General features: G+C 40.7%; 2 protein-coding genes across 5 annotated transcripts in view; one reads left to right on the top strand and one right to left on the bottom strand.

Moving 5' to 3' along the window:
* Positions 1-1738, top strand: part of LOC121590599 (dynein assembly factor 5, axonemal) — a 45237-nt gene extending 43499 nt beyond the window's left edge. The window contains exons 9-10 of one of the 2 annotated variants that reach the window (XR_006004436.1): positions 1084-1137; positions 1202-1738. The gene's annotated coding sequence lies outside the window, so the exon portion shown is untranslated. Of the gene's footprint in view, positions 1-1083; positions 1140-1201 lie in introns of those variants that run through there. The other variant, XM_041910407.1, reaches the window with a different exon arrangement.
* LOC121590600 lies at positions 1007-4981 on the bottom strand. 3 transcript variants are annotated; one of them, XM_041910410.1, is made up of 5 exons: positions 4644-4981; positions 4061-4538; positions 3701-4005; positions 3563-3631; positions 1007-1377 (listed from the first exon to the last, which is right to left on the bottom strand). In XM_041910410.1, the coding sequence occupies exons 1-5, from the start codon at positions 4822-4824 to the stop codon at positions 1310-1312; spliced, it is 1101 nt and encodes a 366-aa protein (XP_041766344.1). In that variant the 5' UTR covers positions 4825-4981; the 3' UTR covers positions 1007-1309. The 3 variants fall into 3 exon arrangements, with proteins under 3 accessions (XP_041766344.1, XP_041766342.1, XP_041766343.1); XM_041910408.1 differs by lacking the exon at positions 1007-1377 and having other exon boundaries at positions 1753-3631; XM_041910409.1 differs by lacking the exons at positions 1007-1377; positions 4644-4981 and having other exon boundaries at positions 1753-3631; positions 4061-4633.
* Positions 4982-26998: the final 22017 nt, after the last annotated feature.

Here is a 26998-nt window from a genome sequence, read left to right as displayed (position 1 = left end):
GTTCTTCTACAACATCCATGATTACGGTTGGAGTGTGGGTTATTTTAACATCGTGTCTTCGGATACGACTTCGGATACTACGTTGGAGATGGTGTTAGCGGCTGTCTCATGAGTTTCCTGGATTTTCATAAGGTCTGAGAGAGTAAAAGGTGCAGAACCATCGCAAGATACTAAACATGAAGATGATTTTCCTAGAACAAAGTTGATTACATCTACTATGTCCCCGGAACCAACTCTAACGTCAGTTTTGCAGAAATGAAAATCTTTGTTGTAGCGTTCAGTTCCAGCAATCACGTGGCATACTACAGGGTTGAATTGCACTACGCCGCTGAATTGTGGGCAAGTTGTTACGACGTCGGTTAACTTAGGGAAGAAACCTAGTTTCTTAATGCACTCGATCGGAACCTCGTTAGGTAATCCTGTTTTTAGAGCAGTGGACTGTATATCCATAGGTCACTGGTTCATATCCGGTTCGAATTCCGGCCACCAAAGAAAGTATTTCTTTAAATTATCTGAGAAATTAAATTGTAGGATTAGTAGTAGAATACCCTTTCGCACCGATTCCTTCCATTGAGGCCCTTTATGAATCTCGGAATTAAAGAGAGCTTTGCAAGTCTCATGATTGGGGGTAACCCAAGTAGCACAATCCTGTTAATAAACCGTTAAAAGTATGCCTAAAAGTATTACTTTTAGCTTTCCATACAGCAGTAATTCCAGGGCTTAAATTACTGCGTAACGTCATCTTTTCTTCGTCGATTTTCGTTCATTTTTTCGTTAAAATTCAAAATGGCGTCGGCATTTTTTAACGAAAATGATCAAATTTAACGAAACTACGAAAAGGATGGAATATATGCCTATCCTGCTCCATTACTTTATTGCCTGCTTCTCATACCCACAACCTCCTCGAGCTTCCTTTTTTGCCCTCGAACTGAATCGTTCGAGTATAAAGAATTCGTGGAAAATTTGGTACATTGCATGCATTGTTCTCACAGAATAAAACAATAAGTCAGAGGAGCAAGTTTTTTATTTTTCAATTGTATGAGGCTGAATATCACAAGCACTGCGTATTTTGCAATTCTGCAGGTATTGTGCTTAAATTTGCTCTTGGTCAGCTGATAACCTAGTGTCCTGTGTAAGGTAATATTTAAAGTAAGACATATAATTTAGTTTTAAAGTAATTGTTCATTTTTCACTATTAAAGGATCATAACAATGGGATTTTCCATTGTGGAGACCTTAGGCCCTAAGGGATATGGAGAATTATGTCTTGTGCCTGATGGATGGGTGCAGGGAACTAGTAGTGGAAAATATTACTTGTTATGGCCCAATATTCCCGGAAAATTGGCATCCAAACTGGTGCGAAATGCTAACAGTGTTCCTGAAAGTGGATGGACAAGACAAGAATGCTGTGTAAAAAGATCAAACATTTCGTCTTACGAGACTGGGACGAAAATTTTAGCTGAAATGTCTGACGAATCATCAACCGATTATATGGAACAAGGCACAACACAGCATATAACAATTGGAAATTATGAGCAAATATTCGCACAGCGCGTTTTAGAAAACGATGCTATGGAAACTGTAAACTACGATCTCGACACATCTAATTTTCATGAGGAATACTTAAACGATCACCTAGAAAATGAAAATGTTCCTGAAGAAAATTCGAAATGTTCTCATTGTCCATGTTTCGAAGCATTAGTAAAGTTCCAGAAAGAAGCATATGAAGATCTTCAAAAAGGGCAACAAAATTTTTGAAAAAGATGAGCATAATAGAACGCCAAAATGAAATGCTGCTTAACACAACAGCCCAAGCTGTGGAAGTAAACGGAAGTAATATATTAGAATTTGAATTCAATCGTCTAACTAATAAGAAAGATCTAATGCAGTGCGATGAAAGATTAGGAGAAACAGATTATTTTCAACAGGTGTTGGATTGGCTGAAATCTAAAATCATAGATACGGATGCGGAAAATAGGATGCTGGAAGCCCTTGATTTAATTTTCGAAAAAACACTATTGGTAGAATGTAGTTGGACAGGTATAGGGAAAGGTTGCACTAAGTTTGAAATTAGACTGTTGAGAAATTTGATGAATTTGTTTCAGACTATTGGAAGCACTAAATTTCATAAGGTTAGCGAAAATATGCTATCAAAATTTTTTCAACGTAAATTGAAGCAAGCAAAACAACGATTGAATATTCAAGGAGTGCGTAAACCTACCAACCATAAGAGGCAGACTGAAAAAAATTAAAAAAAAAAACCGTTAATATTGCTTGAATTCCCTCTATACTGCATACTGCGTCCATACTGATTAACGCAACATACTAAACAACTCTTACACTTAATCGAACTTATGTTTATTTCTGGCAGTGATTTTTCAAAGAACTTAAAGAATCAATTATGATATATTCAAAGAATGAGAGTTTTTGAAGTTAAGAAATGCTAAGAGAATGAATTAATGGAATAAAAACTGTTTCCGAAAGTGGATCTAAATTTACTGCAACAAGCTTGCATTTTATGTCACTCACACTCAACTGGATATCATTCAACGATAAATCATTTGAGAATCCCTTGTAAATATTTAAAACACTTGATGGAAATGGTGATCTGAAAAAATCGGACTTGTTGTTGAGCATTCTTCCGCATACTTGAATCGAATTTCCAACTTGTGCTGCATTTGAAAATTTTGCAATACAATTTTCTTTGGTTAAAAACCATGAGTTGCATTCATCGTTACGTAATATGTAATCTAGTAATTTTAAAACTATCTTTCCATTCTTCTGCACAAATATGCTTGGCTTAGACACTTTTTTCGAAGCAAACGAAGTTGGTATATGAAACTCCTCTAACTCTGATAACCTTTTGAAAACTTGTTGAATTTCATTGTAACCTGACCTCATTAAAGCTTTTAATATCTGAAGATGATTTTCAAACGGATATGTAGAAAAGGAATACAACGGACCAAACTTCAAAACCTCCTCGCATATATGTTGCAAATTGTGAATATTACTTGTTAAATATCTTTCCCCGTAAAGAGCTTCGAAATCGATTACAAATCTATTTAGCATTTCTCCTGCCATTTTCCAATTATTTATGTATGCTTTTGACGACATCAATGTAATTGCACAAAAAAACAGTTTGAAATGTTCGAAATACATTTCAGACATTCGATCTTTCAAAATTACAATGCTGGCGTAATTGAGGAAACTTCCATACTCCGTTGCTTTCCAAAAACGCGCCATATCAACTCCTCGAAATGACCTATGTATTTCTACTGGAAGTCGAATTTTGACTAGCAAAGAAGATATTTCTTCCGCAAGTTGGGCTGACCACTTGGTTTTCAATCCTAATTTTCCATCCCTCCATCCTAAAACAAAACGGCGCATCATACCATAATGTATTAAGTGAAGAATATCTGCTACTGGTATGCCTTTAACAATGTCAAATTTTTTCAAATCAATGAATGGTGACCTACATTTGTGATGGTTTCCATATTCTTCACCTCTAAAACCTTTATCAGTTCTTGGAGGGGCGTTAACTCCTTTATAAACCATGCACCTACCATCCTCATTAAATTCTGCTTCGCATGTGCATTTGAGACATCCATCGGCAGAATTAAAATTCGCTACACCTGAATTGTCGAAACGATAAAATTAGTAACTTAACAATTGAATAGTTTAAAATTATTTTGCTACACTACCTTTGATAAACGATCTAGCAGGAGTATCTGCTATGACGGCTCGCACTCGAATTGCTATTTTTGTCTGGTTAATAATTGTTCCTCCATCAATAAGGGTATTTAATTCTGACACTAATTGCTTCAGATATTTATCCAGATCATTTGGCTTTGATCTTCCGGCATAAATTGCTATAGTAAATGGCGATAGTTGAGGCATTTCATAAATATTTGCCAATATAGGCCAGAACTGCGTTGGACTGCTTTTACTTAGTGGTAGTCCATCTATAAAGATGTTCAGCGAAAGAGTGCTTGGCACCTTAACAAAACTGAAAGAGAAAACTGATGAATCATTGGAAAATGTTTTAACAATATGCATCTTACCGCAAATGCTTGGTGAGGCCCTCTTTAACACCGCGATACCAAAACAGACCATCTCCAATTTTTGATATTTCTGGTCCATTTCTATTTGTTTTCAGGAAAGTTCTAGCATCCTTTGGTAGACACATGTTCATTTTTTTCCTCAATATTTTTAACAGCATATTCATTGAATAATGGGTTTGTTTGGTGCTCAATGCCCAATATTTCAAACAATCACTCGTGTCCATTTTATCAAAATCAGGCTCATCCAACATTGCATCGTCATCAGAATGTTTATCCAATCCTGTTTCATCATCAGACATGCTTTCTACATCACTGAACATATCATCATTGTTATTCGAAGAAGTATTAGATTCTGAAATATTGCTGTCATGTTTACTTCCAGTACTTTCACAAATAGCGTCGGACACATTATCATATGTAAGGGTATTGTCGTAAACAGATCGATCAGCAACACGCACGGACACTTTATGAAATTTATCTGAAACAAAAATACTTGCATTAATGCCATAAACCTGTCACGAAAAAGAATCATCATTCATAATGCATCACAGTCCACCATTTTAAGAAATTCCATATTCGATACCTTCAGATGGTCTAGCTGTAGTTGTATGCAGTAGTTGATTGTATTGGTCACCATTAATGCGTCTTACTCGTTCTACCCGGTCGCGAGCTCTATACAACTGGCCACTTTTTTTATACGTTTTGATAACATGTTTTGATAAACACAGATTTACAACAGAGGAAAAAAAAGATTCACAACACATGCATTAGAAAGAAATAACCAAGAGATTAAACAATTCTTGGTTTTCGGACTTAATGTTAAAGACGGCTTGTTCACTGAGAGTGTATTAACATGAAATGAAAAGACGCGCGAGTGTATTACGCATTATGACATGACACGCGATCGGAGAGTGCATTGCAGGGTTTCTAGTCGTGTTTTGCTCGATATCCTTTTTTATTCTTGTGATGATTTATTGCTTGCTCTCACTTTATTTTAAATTGTTTCCCCAATTAATTGAAATTATCGAACAATTTTTGAAACAAATGATGCAAATCATATTGGGAATGTTCAAAAATCTTGAAACGATTCCTAAACCAATTGAGAAACATACACAGGCACCATGGCAAAACTAAAATATTATTATTAAAAACCGTGTAACACGAGACGCGTTGAGCTTGACGAAACAACACATAACCTCAATAAGCATTTATCATGTACAGTATGATATCAACATACGCTTCACTCTACATAAACTATACGAGTATATGAGGTTAAACATCGTATTTAACCTTTTTTTAGCATAGCATCGCATGCGTTGAGTAAAATAGTTGTTTTATTACCAAAGAAAGTTGAAAATATGTCATAATCTGATTTATGTCATGGTGATTTTTATGATAATGTAGTTCACCACGAATCAAAGAAGAATAAACAACAGTAAAACAACTATACATTTATGATGAAAAATTGTATTAATATTTGTTTTTTTTATAATTGGATATATATTTGTTTTATTTTAACATTAATTAATTAAAACATTAATTGCATTTGTTGATTGCTGCCTGTATCGTTACAATACAGCAAGGAAAAAAATATGTGTAACGCTTCCAAACGTTACACTGTAACGCAAGCAAATGTCATATTCCCTTAAGAAACTTAAGAATTTGATTTTTAACGGCCTTAAAATACTGTTAATAATCAAATAGAGTTTCTTAAGGCTACTTGGGAATTGCTGTATGTGCTGTAAGTGTTTTTTCGGTTTTGAGTGCACGTTACTCCGTTTTAGTTTTTGGATGTGTCTATTTGGAATGGTGCTAGTGTTCAAAGTACATGTATTCTGTATATAACCGCCGATACGAGTTACTAGTCATGGTTCTGCAGGTACTGGAGTAGGTTTGTCAGATACTATTTGTTGTGGATTAATTCTTATTGGTACTGCTAATGATGGTTTGTTGTTGAGAACAAGACCAGTTGAGTGTATTGGGGTATCCGTTTTTGTGTGGTACTTGGCTGTACGAAGGATTTTTAGTTGCAATTCAGTCAATGAGTTGGCTGTTTCAAACTTAACCAAGTATGATTGACGCAAATTACAAGTAGCAGCGGCGTTAGGGTCAACAAAATCCACGTTATAACGGGTCTGGTGATACTCATCTGACAAGTCTAAGAATGCTGTTCCTGATACTGTGAATTTACTTATACAACGAAGGTTTCTATGGTTTAAAGGACCGATTGATTATATTATGACTCGTTTATCATGAGATGTTCTGAAGTTTTTGATTGCGTTGTCTAGATCGTGTTTAATGTCAGGTTGAGAACAAGCATACGGCCATACGTAGTTTTTGTTTTTAGGAAGTAATTGACGTATGTCAACTACTAGGTCCGGGTATGAGTCACACATCGTCGTTACACCTTGGTGGAAAGGTATCATTATGTAAGGTGTTGCAGGTAAGAACATTTGTAATCTTGTATATGTCTGTCCGCCAATAAGTACTGAAGGTAACATAGATAATGCCGTCTCATAATTCGTGATTATCAGGCCGGTCATGGTGGTTAGAAGGGTGGTGTATTTAATGACCTGTGGGGGTAGGTGCAGCTGTCTAGCCATAGAAGCGACTATGGTGTCCATCACTCTTGCTGTGAAACCTAAAGATTTCATTAGCAATGCTGTGTATGCTGGTGTCATAACGATATGTGGGACGATGTTCATCATCATAGTACGATCTTTACAACGTCTGCGTAGGTAAGGAACGATTAGGCCGTGCGTCGTAATTAGGCTGCTAATAGGGTGTTGATATATAAGTACTATCAGATCCCTACTACAACCAGCCACAAAACGCAGAATACGCCATGTGTTACCCATAGAGTAAACTGTTTTTACGGTAACACTCACGTTCTTGCAGAAAGCTTTTGAAATATCGTATACTGACAGTATTAAAGATATAAAGCCTTTTGAAGTGGCACTGGTCAATTGCTTGAACGAAGTTAGCGTTTGTGTAGCAGCGGAGATGATCTCTGGTGCTTCACTGGCTGCTAGTTCTTCGGCAATGATTTCTCCGGTTTCCACTGCTGCTGCTATGAAGTTACCTTCGACTAGGTCCTAAACGATTTCCATAGCTTGGTGAGTTGTTAGTTCGTTAACAGATTCAATAAAGGGTGAAGTCTCACCTACTACGGTTTCGGTTATTTCAGATGTTATTTCAGACATAATACCTTCGACGGTCTCAGGTATTACGTTAGGTACAGCGGTATTCATAATTTCCTCTACAGTTCCAGTCTGGATGGCAGTTTCCGTGGTGATTGTAGTCATTTCTCGATGGAAGATAGAAGGTGTAGCCCAGAAGTCTATTTCAGAAATTAGTTCTTCTACAACATCCATGATTACGGTTGGAGTGTGGGTTATTTTAACATCGTGTCTTCGGATACGACTTCGGATACTACGTTGGAGATGGTGTTAGCGGCTGTCTCATGAGTTTCCTGGATTTTCATAAGGTCTGAGAGAGTAAAAGGTGCAGAACCATCGCAAGATACTAAACATGAAGATGATTTTCCTAGAACAAAGTTGATTACATCTACTATGTCCCCGGAACCAACTCTAACGTCAGTTTTGCAGAAATGAAAATCTTTGTTGTAGCGTTCAGTTCCAGCAATCACGTGGCATACTACAGGGTTGAATTGCACTACGCCGCTGAATTGTGGGCAAGTTGTTACGACGTCGGTTAACTTAGGGAAGAAACCTAGTTTCTTAATGCACTCGATCGGAACCTCGTTAGGTAATCCTGTTTTTAGAGCAGTGGACTGTATATCCATAGGTCACTGGTTCATATCCGGTTCGAATTCCGGCCACCAAAGAAAGTATTTCTTTAAATTATCTGAGAAATTAAATTGTAGGATTAGTAGTTGTTGCGGCCGAGGGGCTCCGCCGGGCGAAGGTTCCGGCTCCTACGGCTACAACGGGGAATTCTCCAAGCCTTTCAGCTAGTGCTCCTCGCTGCCTCGGGAGTCTATGCAACAGAAAGGGGGATCGTTCCTTGAGATTCGGATTATTTCGGATGTTATGAAATGAAGCTCTTAACACTTTGGCTTATCGTTCGAATCTGATTTGGCTCCAGCTTGAGCCGCCTTTATATACCAAAATTTTCACAATTTTTCTGCACGATACTAACCCAAAATTCTACGCCTTTCCTCCCACTCCCATTCCCGTTTGTCCCCAACTCCCATCGCGCTCCCGGTTTCCATTGTCACTCCCGGCGACATCTGTTCGCACCGGCGATTCCAGAAATTCCGCATCGATCAATCCATCGAGCAATCCTTTGTGTAGACGGTACCGGTGCTGCGCGTGCTGGTAGCGACGTTCATCGTGGGGGGTACGGCTGGCGTTTCGTGGAAATTCACCGATCTTGTGTCTTTTCATTTTTTATTTTTTATTCTGCATGCACTTCGCACGCAACATTCTCCCCCACGTAATTCACAGGTGGGGATTACGCTTCTTGCTTAGTTGGTCGAAGTGCTTGGTGGGTTATTTTCCAACAACTGTTTTGCCCAATGACATGGGGCGATCTTTGTCTTCTTGCGAGGAGGCTTCGTTTCATTGTTGTCGTTGTTAGGCTGAAGCGGTCTGATTCGATGTGTGCCCTGGTGTTGCTGAGATGTTGTGTGAAGAAGCAAATGTTCTTTTTGCTCTATATTTAATACGGCAACTCGGACAGCTGGCCGTTTTAATATGTTTTCTCCCACTTTTACTTCCACTGATCGTACTTGCCCATCCGGGGCCATATTCGCTTTCATAATTCTTCCTTTGATCCACTTTCCCGGAGGTGCGTTGTCATCAAACAGCACGACTATGTCTCCCACCTTTATGGGTTCTACGTGGTTAGTCCACTTATTTCGGCGTATTAGTGTTGGAAGATATTCTTTTTTCCAACGGTCCCAGAATATCTTTGAGTAATGCTGTGTGAGTTTGTACTGTTGCCTGTTTGCTGCCGAGGTTTCGTTCACTACTGGTGGTATATGGCTGCCATTTCGTCCAATAAGAAAATGAAATGGTGTGAGTATTTCGTCTTCTTCATTTTCCAGCGGTATGTGTGTTAAGGGCCGGGAATTAAGCATTGCCTCGATTTCAATTAAAGTGGCACGAAGTGTCTCTGGAGTCGGGTGTCGGTGACTCCATTCAGTAAACATGTGCCGCAATCCTTTCTTGATGTTTTGTATTTGCCGCTCCCATGCTCCACCAAAATGGGGGGCGGAAGGGGGATTGAAGTGCCATTTTATTTCGTACTTGAGCGCCGATTCATGTCCCATGCGCTTGTCGATTTCTGTTACTAATTCTCTTAATTCGCGCTCCGCACCAACAAAATTTTTTCCGTTATCGCTATACATGTTGCATATTTTTCCTCGGCGATTTTGGAAATTCTTCAGGCATACCATAAAACTGTCTGTGTCTAGCTTCTCGGCTAGTTCTATATGAACTGCTCTGGTATTCATGCACGAGAAGATAGCACCCCATCGTTTTTCCAACGATCTTTTTACTTGTACTTCGATAGGTCCAAAATAGTCGATCCCTGTATTATAAAACGGTGGTGTGTATGGGTGAGCTCTGAATTCTGGGAGAGGTGCCATAAAGGGGGCTACTGGTGCAGCGGTTTGTAGAATGCACTTTTGGCAACATTTCTTTATGTTCTTTAGGACTGCTCGCAAATTCACTATCCAATATTCTTGTCGAATTGCGCCGATAACTACGTTGTCGGCCTGATGCAAATAACGTTCATGGAAATTTCTCACTAACAATTTTACCAATCTTGGTTTCTGTGGCAGTATGATTGGCGTGCGTGTACCTTGGGGAAGCGCGCTGATGTTTTCCAATCTTCCACGGGAACGCATGATGCCATCGGAGTCTAAAAATGGTGATAGCTTGTTTAAAGGGCTTTGCTTTGGTACTGGTTGCCCTTTAGTGAGAGTCGCCATTTCTTCGGGAAATCCTTCCCATTGAGCACTGCGATACATTCCATTTCGGACTAATTGGACGTCATCAGGCTGAATGGAACGTGTAAATGCTGAGCGATTTCTAATAAAATCGGCAAACTTTTTCAGAATTGTTAGATGTTTTAACAATCTAGGCCACGGAGAATAATTCTCGACTGGTATAGCTGTTTCTGCGTGTTGGTGTACAGCTACTACGCGGCATTCTTCATTCGTTTCTACGATCTCTTTGTGTGGCCAATCTGATTCGTCGTTTCTTAAAAACGAAGGTCCATTTACCCAAATCCAATCATTTGGATATGGTTTTGTTGCAATGTCTGCTGGATTTTCTCGAGATGGAACCCATCTCCATTGGTCGGCTCGAGATGATTCTAAAATTTCGCCCACACGATGAGCAACAAATTGTGCGTATTTACGTCGATTTTTGAGCCAACTCAATACTACTTCCGAATCACTCCAGTATGTTATGTGTTTTACGAATAGGCGAAGTTCTTTTCTTATACTTTCGGTTAGACGTACACCTAGAACCGCAGCCTGTAACTCCAGCCTAGGAATGGACAATGGATTAATTGGCGCCACGCGTGCCTTTCCGGCCACAAGATTAATAAATACTGTTCCTTCTCTTGATACAGTGCGGGCGTAAACGCAAGCAGCAAATGCGTTCTCAGAAGCGTCTACGAAAGTATGCAATTCTAGCGGATCATTCAAGGATTTCACCAATTGCCTCGGAATTCGTATGTTTTTGGCACTCTTTACTACGCGTAGACATTCTTCCCATTTCTCTTGTAATTCATCTGGAATGGTGGAGTCCCAATCCTTCGTTATAACATGAAGTTCTCTCATTAAAATTCTGCCAGCTATTGTTACGTGGCTTATTAAGCCCAGCGGATCGTAAACACTCATGACAAAACTAAGAACTTCTCTCATTGTTGGCCTGTCTTTTGTTACTTTGTTCATTTTGACTTGAAACCCAAAATGATCGATCGTTGAGTTCCAATGAACACCAAGTATCTTCTCGTAGTCTTGGCCCTTTTCTTCGATTTGTACTGAAGTTGTTTTTTGTTGTACACGATCTTGAGGAATTGTTTTCAGTAACTCCCCCCGGTTTGAGGTAAAATTTCTTATGTGAAAATCAGCAGCTTTGTGTACCTCAATTACTTGTCTCACTGTTTCAATTGCATCTTCCATTGTGAAAAAACTATCGAGATAGTCGTCAACATAATGTTGCCGAACTATTGGGTCTACTGCCAGAGGGTGTGTTTCGGCGTGGGCAGCTGCGTTGGTATTCTTTACTACTTGTGCGCATGCAGGCGAACAAGTCGCGCCAAATGTCATGACTTGCATGACGTACACATCGGGACACCGGTTTTCACAATCTCGCCACAGAATACGCTGAGAGTCCTGATCTTCTTCCCGTATTCTTACTCGGTGGAACATCTCTTGGATGTCCCCTGTGACGCAGATGTTGCCTTCTCGAAAACGTAGCAAGACACCGAAAAGTGAAGCCATTTCGTCAGGGCCAGATAGTAATTGGGAGTTCAGCGAAATGTGATTGACTTCAGCAGCCGCGTCAAACACCAATCGTGGTTTCGGTATCGGTTTGTTTCGGTTGACTACAACGAAATGCGGTAGATAGAAAGTTTTTGGTGTTGCAATAGCAACCTGGCTTGGCGTCAACTTTCTCAGATAACCCTTCTGTATGTAATCTGCAAATGTGTTCTTTGCCCAAACTTGCAGCTCTCTATTCTTATTCAACTGCTTTTCCAAACTTACTAGGCGTTTCAGTGCGTTTGGATAGCTATTTGGGAAGTGTGCCACTTCTGGTTTCCACAACAGTCCCACTTGATAATATCCATCCTTTTTCTCTAGTGTCTTTTCTAGAATTTTATTCGCTTGCTCTATCTCTTTGGGCACAAGAGGTTTTGTCACTTTCACTCCAAAATCTTCCGTACTGAAGTATTGTTGGATCATTCTATTCATTATTTCCTCGTTTTTGTGTACCATGAAATGATCCGATCTTGTTGCCGGTTGTGTGTACTCATTTCCGAATATTATCCATCCGAGTTTTGTTTTGATAGCCATCGGTTCTTCTGGACGGCCCATTCTGCGGTCTAATGGCATGATAAGGTGGCTGTGACTTAAGCCGATGAGGATGGTAGGGTAAGCGTTTGTAAACGATTCTATTTTAATGCCTTTCAGGTGTGGGTAAAGAGCAAGTAATCTATTGGTGTCTATTGTTTGTTGTGGTAGTTGTAGATTTTTAACGGTTCGCACCTCTTTCAATAGGAATTCTTTTCCTTGATCATTTACAATCGTAAGTTGCACTCGACGACTGGTGTCTTGTTCTACCGTTAGATTTTGGGTCCACGTCATTGTTAATGGATCTTGCCGGCCTTGTAAACCTAACTTGTTTGCCAAATCTTCCTCCATCAGTGTTAGTGACGATCCAGCGTCCAAGAAAGCAAACGTTTTCATAGCCACTGACCCATTGCGTACGGTTATCGGAACGATCTGGTAGTAGACACGTACGTCGTTATAGTGATAATATATTGGCTGGGGCACTTCATGTAACAGAGGATGATGCCGCCGAATACATCCCTGCACACTACATACTTTGGACAATGGGCAGTTTCTTTGGACATGCTCGCTGGAGAGGAGACATGTGAAACACAGATGGTGTTGTGTGGTGAATGCAATTCGGTCACTAATGTTTTTCTGTAAAAAGTTTTCACACTCTGGCAACGTATGTTGTCCTTTGCACAAGCGACAAACTGTGTGCAAGTTTTGAGCAATGTTCATTTGCTGGGAATTTCCTGGTGGTTTGCGATTGTGATATTTGTGAACATTTACCTTGTTCTGTGGTCGCTCTGTTCTTTTTGGCAGACTTCGCAATGCCTTCGATATTTGGTGCATCCAATCGTTGAACTGGTCAAGCGTTACTTCGGAATTAGCTGCCTCTAGACTGGCTTTGTGCTGTGCCCAATTCAGTTGTTTATCGATCGAAAGTTTTGCCAACAATTCATCGATGAGTCGAGGATCATTCAAATAAGATCTTTTTCCTAAAATCTTTATATTTGTAACTAGGTTATCAAGAGCGTCAGAAAGCTCCATTATTTTCATTTGTCCTTCGACCTTTATTTTCACCACATCTTTCAATAGCTCTTTGTATACTTGATCCGCTCTTCCAAATTGTTCTTCTAAACGAGCCATGATGGCCGGAACGTTCTGCGGATCCAAGAGTAAGGCACGCACTGCTTTTTTGGCTTCTCCCTCAACAAATCGTTGCAAACGATTCAAGTTTTCTAGCTTGCTAAAACCTGCTTCAATTGTTGTGTCTTCAAATGTCTTTTTGAAATGTGGCCAGTCTTGTGGTTTCCCATCAAATTCTGGAAGGTTTACTAATGTGGTTTTCTTGATATGGCGGCTGGCTTCCAAACTATTGTTCTGTAATACCATGGCGAGTTCTAGTATGGCTTGATCTGGTGTGCTTTTCTTTTCTTCTTGTTGGTATTGGATTTTGATATCTTGGCATTTTATGCACAACCATTCTTCTTCTGCGGTTGGTACCGCCGATAATTTGGCGCAGGCCAGGTGAAAATATCGATCGCATTCTTCACACTTAACAAACGGACTATCACCGTTTGGTTCGGTACATAGGCGACATGCGCCGTTTTTGTTCTCAACAAAGTAATTGCTCTTCTTGTTAGCCATTTTTACGACAATTCTACGACTGACAGTCGTATGACAAAACAACATAAATTGATGCGGCTGGACACTCGGGACCACGGCGCACTTTAACGACGCGGATGGCTGGACACTCTGGCCAGAAGCACGGACTTAGCCCTTTTTTCCAATCCGGTCCAATGACAGAAGGACGTATGACAAATAACATAAATTGATGCGGCTGGACACTCGGGACCACGGCGCACTTCAATGACGCGGATGGCTGGACACTCTGGCCAGAAGCCAATGTTTTATTCCAATCCGGTCCAATGATGATGATGTGACGACGTCACGGATGGGCTGGACACTTCGGTTCCAGAAGCACACTCTGGGCTCGACCCTTCCGGTGCGGCTGGACACTCGGGACCACGGCGCACTTGGTAACACGGAGCACGGTAGCTACACGGCTCGTCCACTCCGGTCTAGCAACGACGCGACGACACTATCTTACGGTGAGGCTCTCCTCTCTGGAGCCACCAATGTTGCGGCCGAGGGGCTCCGCCGGGCGAAGGTTCCGGCTCCTACGGCTACAACGGGGAATTCTCCAAGCCTTTCAGCTAGTGCTCCTCGCTGCCTCGGGAGTCTATGCAACAGAAAGGGGGATCGTTCCTTGAGATTCGGATTATTTCGGATGTTATGAAATGAAGCTCTTAACACTTTGGCTTATCGTTCGAATCTGATTTGGCTCCAGCTTGAGCCGCCTTTATATACCAAAATTTTCACAATTTTTCTGCACGATACTAACCCAAAATTCTACGCCTTTCCTCCCACTCCCATTCCCGTTTGTCCCCAACTCCCATCGCGCTCCCGGTTTCCATTGTCACTCCCGGCGACATCTGTTCGCACCGGCGATTCCAGAAATTCCGCATCGATCAATCCATCGAGCAATCCTTTGTGTAGACGGTACCGGTGCTGCGCGTGCTGGTAGCGACGTTCATCGTGGGGGGTACGGCTGGCGTTTCGTGGAAATTCACCGATCTTGTGTCTTTTCATTTTTTATTTTTTATTCTGCATGCACTTCGCACGCAACAGTAGTAGAATACCCTTTCGCACCGATTCCTTCCATTGAGGCCCTTTATGAATCTCGGAATTAAAGAGAGCTTTGCAAGTCTCATGATTGGGGGTAATTGCTGTATGTGCTGTAAGTGTTTTTTCGGTTTTGAGTGCACGTTACTCCGTTTTAGTTTTTGGATGTGTCTATTTGGAATGGTGCTAGTGTTCAAAGTACATGTATTCTGTATATAACCGCCGATACGAGTTACTAGTCATGGTTCTGCAGGTACTGGAGTAGGTTTGTCAGATACTATTTGTTGTGGATTAATTCTTATTGGTACTGTTAATGATGGTTTGTTGTTGAGAACAAGACCAGTTGAGTGTATTGGGGTATCCGTTTTTGTGTGGTACTCGGCTGTACGAAGGATTTTTAGTTGCAATTCAGTCAATGAGTTGGCTGTTTCAAACTTAACCAAGTATGATTGACGCAAATTACAAGTAGCAGCGGCGTTAGGGTCAACAAAATCCACGTTATAACGGGTCTGGTGATACTCATCTGACAAGTCTAAGAATGCTGTTCCTGATACTGTGAATTTACTTATACAACGAAGGTTTCTATGGTTTAAAGGACCGATTGATTATATTATGACTCGTTTATCATGAGATGTTCTGAAGTTTTTGATTGCGTTGTCTAGATCGTGTTTAATGTCAGGTTGAGAACAAGCATACGGCCATACGTAGTTTTTGTTTTTAGGAAGTAATTGACGTATGTCAACTACTAGGTCCGGGTATGAGTCACACATCGTCGTTACACCTTGGTGGAAAGGTATCATTATGTAAGGTGTTGCAGGTAAGAACATTTGTAATCTTGTATATGTCTGTCCGCCAATAAGTACTGAAGGTAACATAGATAATGCCGTCTCATAATTCGTGATTATCAGGCCGGTCATGGTGGTTAGAAGGGTGGTGTATTTAATGACCTGTGGGGGTAGGTGCAGCTGTCTAGCCATAGAAGCGACTATGGTGTCCATCACTCTTGCTGTGAAACCTAAAGATTTCATTAGCAATGCTGTGTATGCTGGTGTCATAACGATATGTGGGACGATGTTCATCATCATAGTACGATCTTTACAACGTCTGCGTAGGTAAGGAACGATTAGGCCGTGCGTCGTAATTAGGCTGCTAATAGGGTGTTGATATATAAGTACTATCAGATCCCTACTACAACCAGCCACAAAACGCAGAATACGCCATGTGTTACCCATAGAGTAAACTGTTTTTACGGTAACACTCACGTTCTTGCAGAAAGCTTTTGAAAAATCGTATACTGACAGTATTAAAGATATAAAGCCTTTTGAAGTGGCACTGGTCAATTGCTTGAACGAAGTTAGCGTTTGTGTAGCAGCGGAGATGATCTCTGGTGCTTCACTGGCTGCTAGTTCTTCGGCAATGATTTCTCCGGTTTCCACTGCTGCTGCTATGAAGTTACCTTCGACTAGGTCCTAAACGATTTCCATAGCTTGGTGAGTTGTTAGTTCGTTAACAGATTCAATAAAGGGTGAAGTCTCACCTACTACGGTTTCGGTTATTTCAGATGTTATTTCAGACATAATACCTTCGACGGTCTCAGGTATTACGTTAGGTACAGCGGTATTCATAATTTCCTCTACAGTTCCAGTCTGGATGGCAGTTTCCGTGGTGATTGTAGTCATTTCTCGATGGAAGATAGAAGGTGTAGCCCAGAAGTCTATTTCAGAAATTAGTTCTTCTACAACATCCATGATTACGGTTGGAGTGTGGGTTATTTTAACATCGTGTCTTCGGATACGACTTCGGATACTACGTTGGAGATGGTGTTAGCGGCTGTCTCATGAGTTTCCTGGATTTTCATAAGGTCTGAGAGAGTAAAAGGTGCAGAACCATCGCAAGATACTAAACATGAAGATGATTTTCCTAGAACAAAGTTGATTACATCTACTATGTCCCCGGAACCAACTCTAACGTCAGTTTTGCAGAAATGAAAATCTTTGTTGTAGCGTTCAGTTCCAGCAATCACGTGGCATACTACAGGGTTGAATTGCACTACGCCGCTGAATTGTGGGCAAGTTGTTACGACGTCGGTTAACTTAGGGAAGAAACCTAGTTTCTTAATGCACTCGATCGGAACCTCGTTAGGTAATCCTGTTTTTAGAGCAGTGGACTGTATATCCATAGGTCACTGGTTCATATCCGGTTCGAATTCCGGCCACCAAAGAAAGTATTTCTTTAAATTATCTGAGAAATTAAATTGTAGGATTAGTAGTAGAATACCCTTTCGCACCGATTCCTTCCATTGAGGCCCTTTATGAATCTCGGAATTAAAGAGAGCTTTGCAAGTCTCATGATTGGGGGTAATTGCTGTATGTGCTGTAAGTGTTTTTTCGGTTTTGAGTGCACGTTACTCCGTTTTAGTTTTTGGATGTGTCTATTTGGAATGGTGCTAGTGTTCAAAGTACATGTATTCTGTATATAACCGCCGATACGAGTTACTAGTCATGGTTCTGCAGGTACTGGAGTAGGTTTGTCAGATACTATTTGTTGTGGATTAATTCTTATTGGTACTGCTAATGATGGTTTGTTGTTGAGAACAAGACCAGTTGAGTGTATTGGGGTATCCGTTTTTGTGTGGTACTCGGCTGTACGAAGGATTTTTAGTTGCAATTCAGTCAATGAGTTGGCTGTTTCAAACTTAACCAAGTATGATTGACGCAAATTACAAGTAGCAGCGGCGTTAGGGTCAACAAAATCCACGTTATAACGGGTCTGGTGATACTCATCTGACAAGTCTAAGAATGCTGTTCCTGATACTGTGAATTTACTTATACAACGAAGGTTTCTATGGTTTAAAGGACCGATTGATTATATTATGACTCGTTTATCATGAGATGTTCTGAAGTTTTTGATTGCGTTGTCTAGATCGTGTTTAATGTCAGGTTGAGAACAAGCATACGGCCATACGTAGTTTTTGTTTTTAGGAAGTAATTGACGTATGTCAACTACTAGGTCCGGGTATGAGTCACACATCGTCGTTACACCTTGGTGGAAAGGTATCATTATGTAAGGTGTTGCAGGTAAGAACATTTGTAATCTTGTATATGTCTGTCCGCCAATAAGTACTGAAGGTAACATAGATAATGCCATCTCATAATTCGTGATTATCAGGCCGGTCATGGTGGTTAGAAGGGTGGTGTATTTAATGACCTGTGGGGGTAGGTGCAGCTGTCTAGCCATAGAAGCGACTATGGTGTCCATCACTCTTGCTGTGAAACCTAAAGATTTCATTAGCAATGCTGTGTATGCTGGTGTCATAACGATATGTGGGACGATGTTCATCATCATAGTACGATCTTTACAACGTCTGCGTAGGTAAGGAACGATTAGGCCGTGCGTCGTAATTAGGCTGCTAATAGGGTGTTGATATATAAGTACTATCAGATCCCTACTACAACCAGCCACAAAACGCAGAATACGCCATGTGTTACCCATAGAGTAAACTGTTTTTACGGTAACACTCACGTTCTTGCAGAAAGCTTTTGAAAAATCGTATACTGACAGTATTAAAGATATAAAGCCTTTTGAAGTGGCACTGGTCAATTGCTTGAACGAAGTTAGCATTTGTGTAGCAGCGGAGATGATCTCTGGTGCTTCACTGGCTGCTAGTTCTTCGGCAATGATTTCTCCGGTTTCCACTGCTGCTGCTATGAAGTTACCTTCGACTAGGTCCTAAACGATTTCCATAGCTTGGTGAGTTGTTAGTTCGTTAACAGATTCAATAAAGGGTGAAGTCTCACCTACTACGGTTTCGGTTATTTCAGATGTTATTTCAGACATAATACCTTCGACGGTCTCAGGTATTACGTTAGGTACAGCGGTATTCATAATTTCCTCTACAGTTCCAGTCTGGATGGCAGTTTCCGTGGTGATTGTAGTCATTTCTCGATGGAAGATAGAAGGTGTAGCCCAGAAGTCTATTTCAGAAATTAGTTCTTCTACAACATCCATGATTACGGTTGGAGTGTGGGTTATTTTAACATCGTGTCTTCGGATACGACTTCGGATACTACGTTGGAGATGGTGTTAGCGGCTGTCTCATGAGTTTCCTGGATTTTCATAAGGTCTGAGAGAGTAAAAGGTGCAGAACCATCGCAAGATACTAAACATGAAGATGATTTTCCTAGAACAAAGTTGATTACATCTACTATGTCCCCGGAACCAACTCTAACGTCAGTTTTGCAGAAATGAAAATCTTTGTTGTAGCGTTCAGTTCCAGCAATCACGTGGCATACTACAGGGTTGAATTGCACTACGCCGCTGAATTGTGGGCAAGTTGTTACGACGTCGGTTAACTTAGGGAAGAAACCTAGTTTCTTAATGCACTCGATCGGAACCTCGTTAGGTAATCCTGTTTTTAGAGCAGTGGACTGTATATCCATAGGTCACTGGTTCATATCCGGTTCGAATTCCGGCCACCAAAGAAAGTATTTCTTTAAATTATCTGAGAAATTAAATTGTAGGATTAGTAGTAGAATACCCTTTCGCACCGATTCCTTCCATTGAGGCCCTTTATGAATCTCGGAATTAAAGAGAGCTTTGCAAGTCTCATGATTGGGGGTAATTGCTGTATGTGCTGTAAGTGTTTTTTCGGTTTTGAGTGCACGTTACTCCGTTTTAGTTTTTGGATGTGTCTATTTGGAATGGTGCTAGTGTTCAAAGTACATGTATTCTGTATATAACCGCCGATACGAGTTACTAGTCATGGTTCTGCAGGTACTGGAGTAGGTTTGTCAGATACTATTTGTTGTGGATTAATTCTTATTGGTACTGCTAATGATGGTTTGTTGTTGAGAACAAGACCAGTTGAGTGTATTGGGGTATCCGTTTTTGTGTGGTACTCGGCTGTACGAAGGATTTTTAGTTGCAATTCAGTCAATGAGTTGGCTGTTTCAAACTTAACCAAGTATGATTGACGCAAATTACAAGTAGCAGCGGCGTTAGGGTCAACAAAATCCACGTTATAACGGGTCTGGTGATACTCATCTGACAAGTCTAAGAATGCTGTTCCTGATACTGTGAATTTACTTATACAACGAAGGTTTCTATGGTTTAAAGGACCGATTGATTATATTATGACTCGTTTATCATGAGATGTTCTGAAGTTTTTGATTGCGTTGTCTAGATCGTGTTTAATGTCAGGTTGAGAACAAGCATACGGCCATACGTAGTTTTTGTTTTTAGGAAGTAATTGACGTATGTCAACTACTAGGTCCGGGTATGAGTCACACATCGTCGTTACACCTTGGTGGAAAGGTATCATTATGTAAGGTGTTGCAGGTAAGAACATTTGTAATCTTGTATATGTCTGTCCGCCAATAAGTACTGAAGGTAACATAGATAATGCCGTCTCATAATTCGTGATTATCAGGCCGGTCATGGTGGTTAGAAGGGTGGTGTATTTAATGACCTGTGGGGGTAGGTGCAGCTGTCTAGCCATAGAAGCGACTATGGTGTCCATCACTCTTGCTGTGAAACCTAAAGATTTCATTAGCAATGCTGTGTATGCTGGTGTCATAACGATATGTGGGACGATGTTCATCATCATAGTACGATCTTTACAACGTCTGCGTAGGTAAGGAACGATTAGGCCGTGCGTCGTAATTAGGCTGCTAATAGGGTGTTGATATATAAGTACTATCAGATCCCTACTACAACCAGCCACAAAACGCAGAATACGCCATGTGTTACCCATAGAGTAAACTGTTTTTACGGTAACACTCACGTTCTTGCAGAAAGCTTTTGAAAAATCGTATACTGACAGTATTAAAGATATAAAGCCTTTTGAAGTGGCACTGGTCAATTGCTTGAACGAAGTTAGCGTTTGTGTAGCAGCGGAGATGATCTCTGGTGCTTCACTGGCTGCTAGTTCTTCGGCAATGATTTCTCCGGTTTCCACTGCTGCTGCTATGAAGTTACCTTCGACTAGGTCCTAAACGATTTCCATAGCTTGGTGAGTTGTTAGTTCGTTAACAGATTCAATAAAGGGTGAAGTCTCACCTACTACGGTTTCGGTTATTTCAGATGTTATTTCAGACATAATACCTTCGACGGTCTCAGGTATTACGTTAGGTACAGCGGTATTCATAATTTCCTCTACAGTTCCAGTCTGGATGGCAGTTTCCGTGGTGATTGTAGTCATTTCTCGATGGAAGATAGAAGGTGTAGCCCAGAAGTCTATTTCAGAAATTAGTTCTTCTACAACATCCATGATTACGGTTGGAGTGTGGGTTATTTTAACATCGTGTCTTCGGATACTACGTTGGAGATGGTGTTAGCGGCTGTCTCATGAGTTTCCTGGATTTTCATAAGGTCTGAGAGAGTAAAAGGTGCAGAACCATCGCAAGATACTAAACATGAAGATGATTTTCCTAGAACAAAGTTGATTACATCTACTATGTCCCCGGAACCAACTCTAACGTCAGTTTTGCAGAAATGAAAATCTTTGTTGTAGCGTTCAGTTCCAGCAATCACGTGGCATACTACAGGGTTGAATTGCACTACGCCGCTGAATTGTGGGCAAGTTGTTACGACGTCGGTTAACTTAGGGAAGAAACCTAGTTTCTTAATGCACTCGATCGGAACCTCGTTAGGTAATCCTGTTTTTAGAGCAGTGGACTGTATATCCATAGGTCACTGGTTCATATCCGGTTCGAATTCCGGCCACCAAAGAAAGTATTTCTTTAAATTATCTGAGAAATTAAATTGTAGGATTAGTAGTAGAATACCCTTTCGCACCGATTCCTTCCATTGAGGCCCTTTATGAATCTCGGAATTAAAGAGAGCTTTGCAAGTCTCATGATTGGGGGTAATTGCTGTATGTGCTGTAAGTGTTTTTTCGGTTTTGAGTGCACGTTACTCCGTTTTAGTTTTTGGATGTGTCTATTTGGAATGGTGCTAGTGTTCAAAGTACATGTATTCTGTATATAACCGCCGATACGAGTTACTAGTCATGGTTCTGCAGGTACTGGAGTAGGTTTGTCAGATACTATTTGTTGTGGATTAATTCTTATTGGTACTGCTAATGATGGTTTGTTGTTGAGAACAAGACCAGTTGAGTGTATTGGGGTATCCGTTTTTGTGTGGTACTCGGCTGTACGAAGGATTTTTAGTTGCAATTCAGTCAATGAGTTGGCTGTTTCAAACTTAACCAAGTATGATTGACGCAAATTACAAGTAGCAGCGGCGTTAGGGTCAACAAAATCCACGTTATAACGGGTCTGGTGATACTCATCTGACAAGTCTAAGAATGCTGTTCCTGATACTGTGAATTTACTTATACAACGAAGGTTTCTATGGTTTAAAGGACCGATTGATTATATTATGACTCGTTTATCATGAGATGTTCTGAAGTTTTTGATTGCGTTGTCTAGATCGTGTTTAATGTCAGGTTGAGAACAAGCATACGGCCATACGTAGTTTTTGTTTTTAGGAAGTAATTGACGTATGTCAACTACTAGGTCCGGGTATGAGTCACACATCGTCGTTACACCTTGGTGGAAAGGTATCATTATGTAAGGTGTTGCAGGTAAGAACATTTGTAATCTTGTATATGTCTGTCCGCCAATAAGTACTGAAGGTAACATAGATAATGCCGTCTCATAATTCGTGATTATCAGGCCGGTCATGGTGGTTAGAAGGGTGGTGTATTTAATGACCTGTGGGGGTAGGTGCAGCTGTCTAGCCATAGAAGCGACTATGGTGTCCATCACTCTTGCTGTGAAACCTAAAGATTTCATTAGCAATGCTGTGTATGCTGGTGTCATAACGATATGTGGGACGATGTTCATCATCATAGTACGATCTTTACAACGTCTGCGTAGGTAAGGAACGATTAGGCCGTGCGTCGTAATTAGGCTGCTAATAGGGTGTTGATATATAAGTACTATCAGATCCCTACTACAACCAGCCACAAAACGCAGAATACGCCATGTGTTACCCATAGAGTAAACTGTTTTTACGGTAACACTCACGTTCTTGCAGAAAGCTTTTGAAATATCGTATACTGACAGTATTAAAGATATAAAGCCTTTTGAAGTGGCACTGGTCAATTGCTTGAACGAAGTTAGCGTTTGTGTAGCAGCGGAGATGATCTCTGGTGCTTCACTGGCTGCTAGTTCTTCGGCAATGATTTCTCCGGTTTCCACTGCTGCTGCTATGAAGTTACCTTCGACTAGGTCCTAAACGATTTCCATAGCTTGGTGAGTTGTTAGTTCGTTAACAGATTCAATAAAGGGTGAAGTCTCACCTACTACGGTTTCGGTTATTTCAGATGTTATTTCAGACATAATACCTTCGACGGTCTCAGGTATTACGTTAGGTACAGCGGTATTCATAATTTCCTCTACAGTTCCAGTCTGGATGGCAGTTTCCGTGGTGATTGTAGTCATTTCTCGATGGAAGATAGAAGGTGTAGCCCAGAAGTCTATTTCAGAAATTAGTTCTTCTACAACATCCATGATTACGGTTGGAGTGTGGGTTATTTTAACATCGTGTCTTCGGATACGACTTCGGATACTACGTTGGAGATGGTGTTAGCGGCTGTCTCATGAGTTTCCTGGATTTTCATAAGGTCTGAGAGAGTAAAAGGTGCAGAACCATCGCAAGATACTAAACATGAAGATGATTTTCCTAGAACAAAGTTGATTACATCTACTATGTCCCCGGAACCAACTCTAACGTCAGTTTTGCAGAAATGAAAATCTTTGTTGTAGCGTTCAGTTCCAGCAATCACGTGGCATACTACAGGGTTGAATTGCACTACGCCGCTGAATTGTGGGCAAGTTGTTACGACGTCGGTTAACTTAGGGAAGAAACCTAGTTTCTTAATGCACTCGATCGGAACCTCGTTAGGTAATCCTGTTTTTAGAGCAGTGGACTGTATATCCATAGGTCACTGGTTCATATCCGGTTCGAATTCCGGCCACCAAAGAAAGTATTTCTTTAAATTATCTGAGAAATTAAATTGTAGGATTAGTAGTAGAATACCCTTTCGCACCGATTCCTTCCATTGAGGCCCTTTATGAATCTCGGAATTAAAGAGAGCTTTGCAAGTCTCATGATTGGGGGTAATTGCTGTATGTGCTGTAAGTGTTTTTTCGGTTTTGAGTGCACGTTACTCCGTTTTAGTTTTTGGATGTGTCTATTTGGAATGGTGCTAGTGTTCAAAGTACATGTATTCTGTATATAACCGCCGATACGAGTTACTAGTCATGGTTCTGCAGGTACTGGAGTAGGTTTGTCAGATACTATTTGTTGTGGATTAATTCTTATTGGTACTGCTAATGATGGTTTGTTGTTGAGAACAAGACCAGTTGAGTGTATTGGGGTATCCGTTTTTGTGTGGTACTTGGCTGTACGAAGGATTTTTAGTTGCAATTCAGTCAATGAGTTGGCTGTTTCAAACTTAACCAAGTATGATTGACGCAAATTACAAGTAGCAGCGGCGTTAGGGTCAACAAAATCCACGTTATAACGGGTCTGGTGATACTCATCTGACAAGTCTAAGAATGCTGTTCCTGATACTGTGAATTTACTTATACAACGAAGGTTTCTATGGTTTAAAGGACCGATTGATTATATTATGACTCGTTTATCATGAGATGTTCTGAAGTTTTTGATTGCGTTGTCTAGATCGTGTTTAATGTCAGGTTGAGAACAAGCATACGGCCATACGTAGTTTTTGTTTTTAGGAAGTAATTGACGTATGTCAACTACTAGGTCCGGGTATGAGTCACACATCGTCGTTACACCTTGGTGGAAAGGTATCATTATGTAAGGTGTTGCAGGTAAGAACATTTGTAATCTTGTATATGTCTGTCCGCCAATAAGTACTGAAGGTAACATAGATAATGCCGTCTCATAATTCGTGATTATCAGGCCGGTCATGGTGGTTAGAAGGGTGGTGTATTTAATGACCTGTGGGGGTAGGTGCAGCTGTCTAGCCATAGAAGCGACTATGGTGTCCATCACTCTTGCTGTGAAACCTAAAGATTTCATTAGCAATGCTGTGTATGCTGGTGTCATAACGATATGTGGGACGATGTTCATCATCATAGTACGATCTTTACAACGTCTGCGTAGGTAAGGAACGATTAGGCCGTGCGTCGTAATTAGGCTGCTAATAGGGTGTTGATATATAAGTACTATCAGATCCCTACTACAACCAGCCACAAAACGCAGAATACGCCATGTGTTACCCATAGAGTAAACTGTTTTTACGGTAACACTCACGTTCTTGCAGAAAGCTTTTGAAATATCGTATACTGACAGTATTAAAGATATAAAGCCTTTTGAAGTGGCACTGGTCAATTGCTTGAACGAAGTTAGCGTTTGTGTAGCAGCGGAGATGATCTCTGGTGCTTCACTGGCTGCTAGTTCTTCGGCAATGATTTCTCCGGTTTCCACTGCTGCTGCTATGAAGTTACCTTCGACTAGGTCCTAAACGATTTCCATAGCTTGGTGAGTTGTTAGTTCGTTAACAGATTCAATAAAGGGTGAAGTCTCACCTACTACGGTTTCGGTTATTTCAGATGTTATTTCAGACATAATACCTTCGACGGTCTCAGGTATTACGTTAGGTACAGCGGTATTCATAATTTCCTCTACAGTTCCAGTCTGGATGGCAGTTTCCGTGGTGATTGTAGTCATTTCTCGATGGAAGATAGAAGGTGTAGCCCAGAAGTCTATTTCAGAAATTAGTTCTTCTACAACATCCATGATTACGGTTGGAGTGTGGGTTATTTTAACATCGTGTCTTCGGATACGACTTCGGATACTACGTTGGAGATGGTGTTAGCGGCTGTCTCATGAGTTTCCTGGATTTTCATAAGGTCTGAGAGAGTAAAAGGTGCAGAACCATCGCAAGATACTAAACATGAAGATGATTTTCCTAGAACAAAGTTGATTACATCTACTATGTCCCCGGAACCAACTCTAACGTCAGTTTTGCAGAAATGAAAATCTTTGTTGTAGCGTTCAGTTCCAGCAATCACGTGGCATACTACAGGGTTGAATTGCACTACGCCGCTGAATTGTGGGCAAGTTGTTACGACGTCGGTTAACTTAGGGAAGAAACCTAGTTTCTTAATGCACTCGATCGGAACCTCGTTAGGTAATCCTGTTTTTAGAGCAGTGGACTGTATATCCATAGGTCACTGGTTCATATCCGGTTCGAATTCCGGCCACCAAAGAAAGTATTTCTTTAAATTATCTGAGAAATTAAATTGTAGGATTAGTAGTAGAATACCCTTTCGCACCGATTCCTTCCATTGAGGCCCTTTATGAATCTCGGAATTAAAGAGAGCTTTGCAAGTCTCATGATTGGGGGTAATTGCTGTATGTGCTGTAAGTGTTTTTTCGGTTTTGAGTGCACGTTACTCCGTTTTAGTTTTTGGATGTGTCTATTTGGAATGGTGCTAGTGTTCAAAGTACATGTATTCTGTATATAACCGCCGATACGAGTTACTAGTCATGGTTCTGCAGGTACTGGAGTAGGTTTGTCAGATACTATTTGTTGTGGATTAATTCTTATTGGTACTGCTAATGATGGTTTGTTGTTGAGAACAAGACCAGTTGAGTGTATTGGGGTATCCGTTTTTGTGTGGTACTTGGCTGTACGAAGGATTTTTAGTTGCAATTCAGTCAATGAGTTGGCTGTTTCAAACTTAACCAAGTATGATTGACGCAAATTACAAGTAGCAGCGGCGTTAGGGTCAACAAAATCCACGTTATAACGGGTCTGGTGATACTCATCTGACAAGTCTAAGAATGCTGTTCCTGATACTGTGAATTTACTTATACAACGAAGGTTTCTATGGTTTAAAGGACCGATTGATTATATTATGACTCGTTTATCATGAGATGTTCTGAAGTTTTTGATTGCGTTGTCTAGATCGTGTTTAATGTCAGGTTGAGAACAAGCATACGGCCATACGTAGTTTTTGTTTTTAGGAAGTAATTGACGTATGTCAACTACTAGGTCCGGGTATGAGTCACACATCGTCGTTACACCTTGGTGGAAAGGTATCATTATGTAAGGTGTTGCAGGTAAGAACATTTGTAATCTTGTATATGTCTGTCCGCCAATAAGTACTGAAGGTAACATAGATAATGCCGTCTCATAATTCGTGATTATCAGGCCGGTCATGGTGGTTAGA

The sequence above is a fragment of the Anopheles merus genome, chromosome 2R (assembly GCF_017562075.2).
Source record: "Anopheles merus strain MAF chromosome 2R, AmerM5.1, whole genome shotgun sequence".
NCBI classification, from domain to species: domain Eukaryota; kingdom Metazoa; phylum Arthropoda; class Insecta; order Diptera; family Culicidae; genus Anopheles; species Anopheles merus.
The sequence above is the reverse complement of the archived record's forward strand: the minus strand, read 5'-3'. Positions and strand labels throughout refer to the sequence as shown.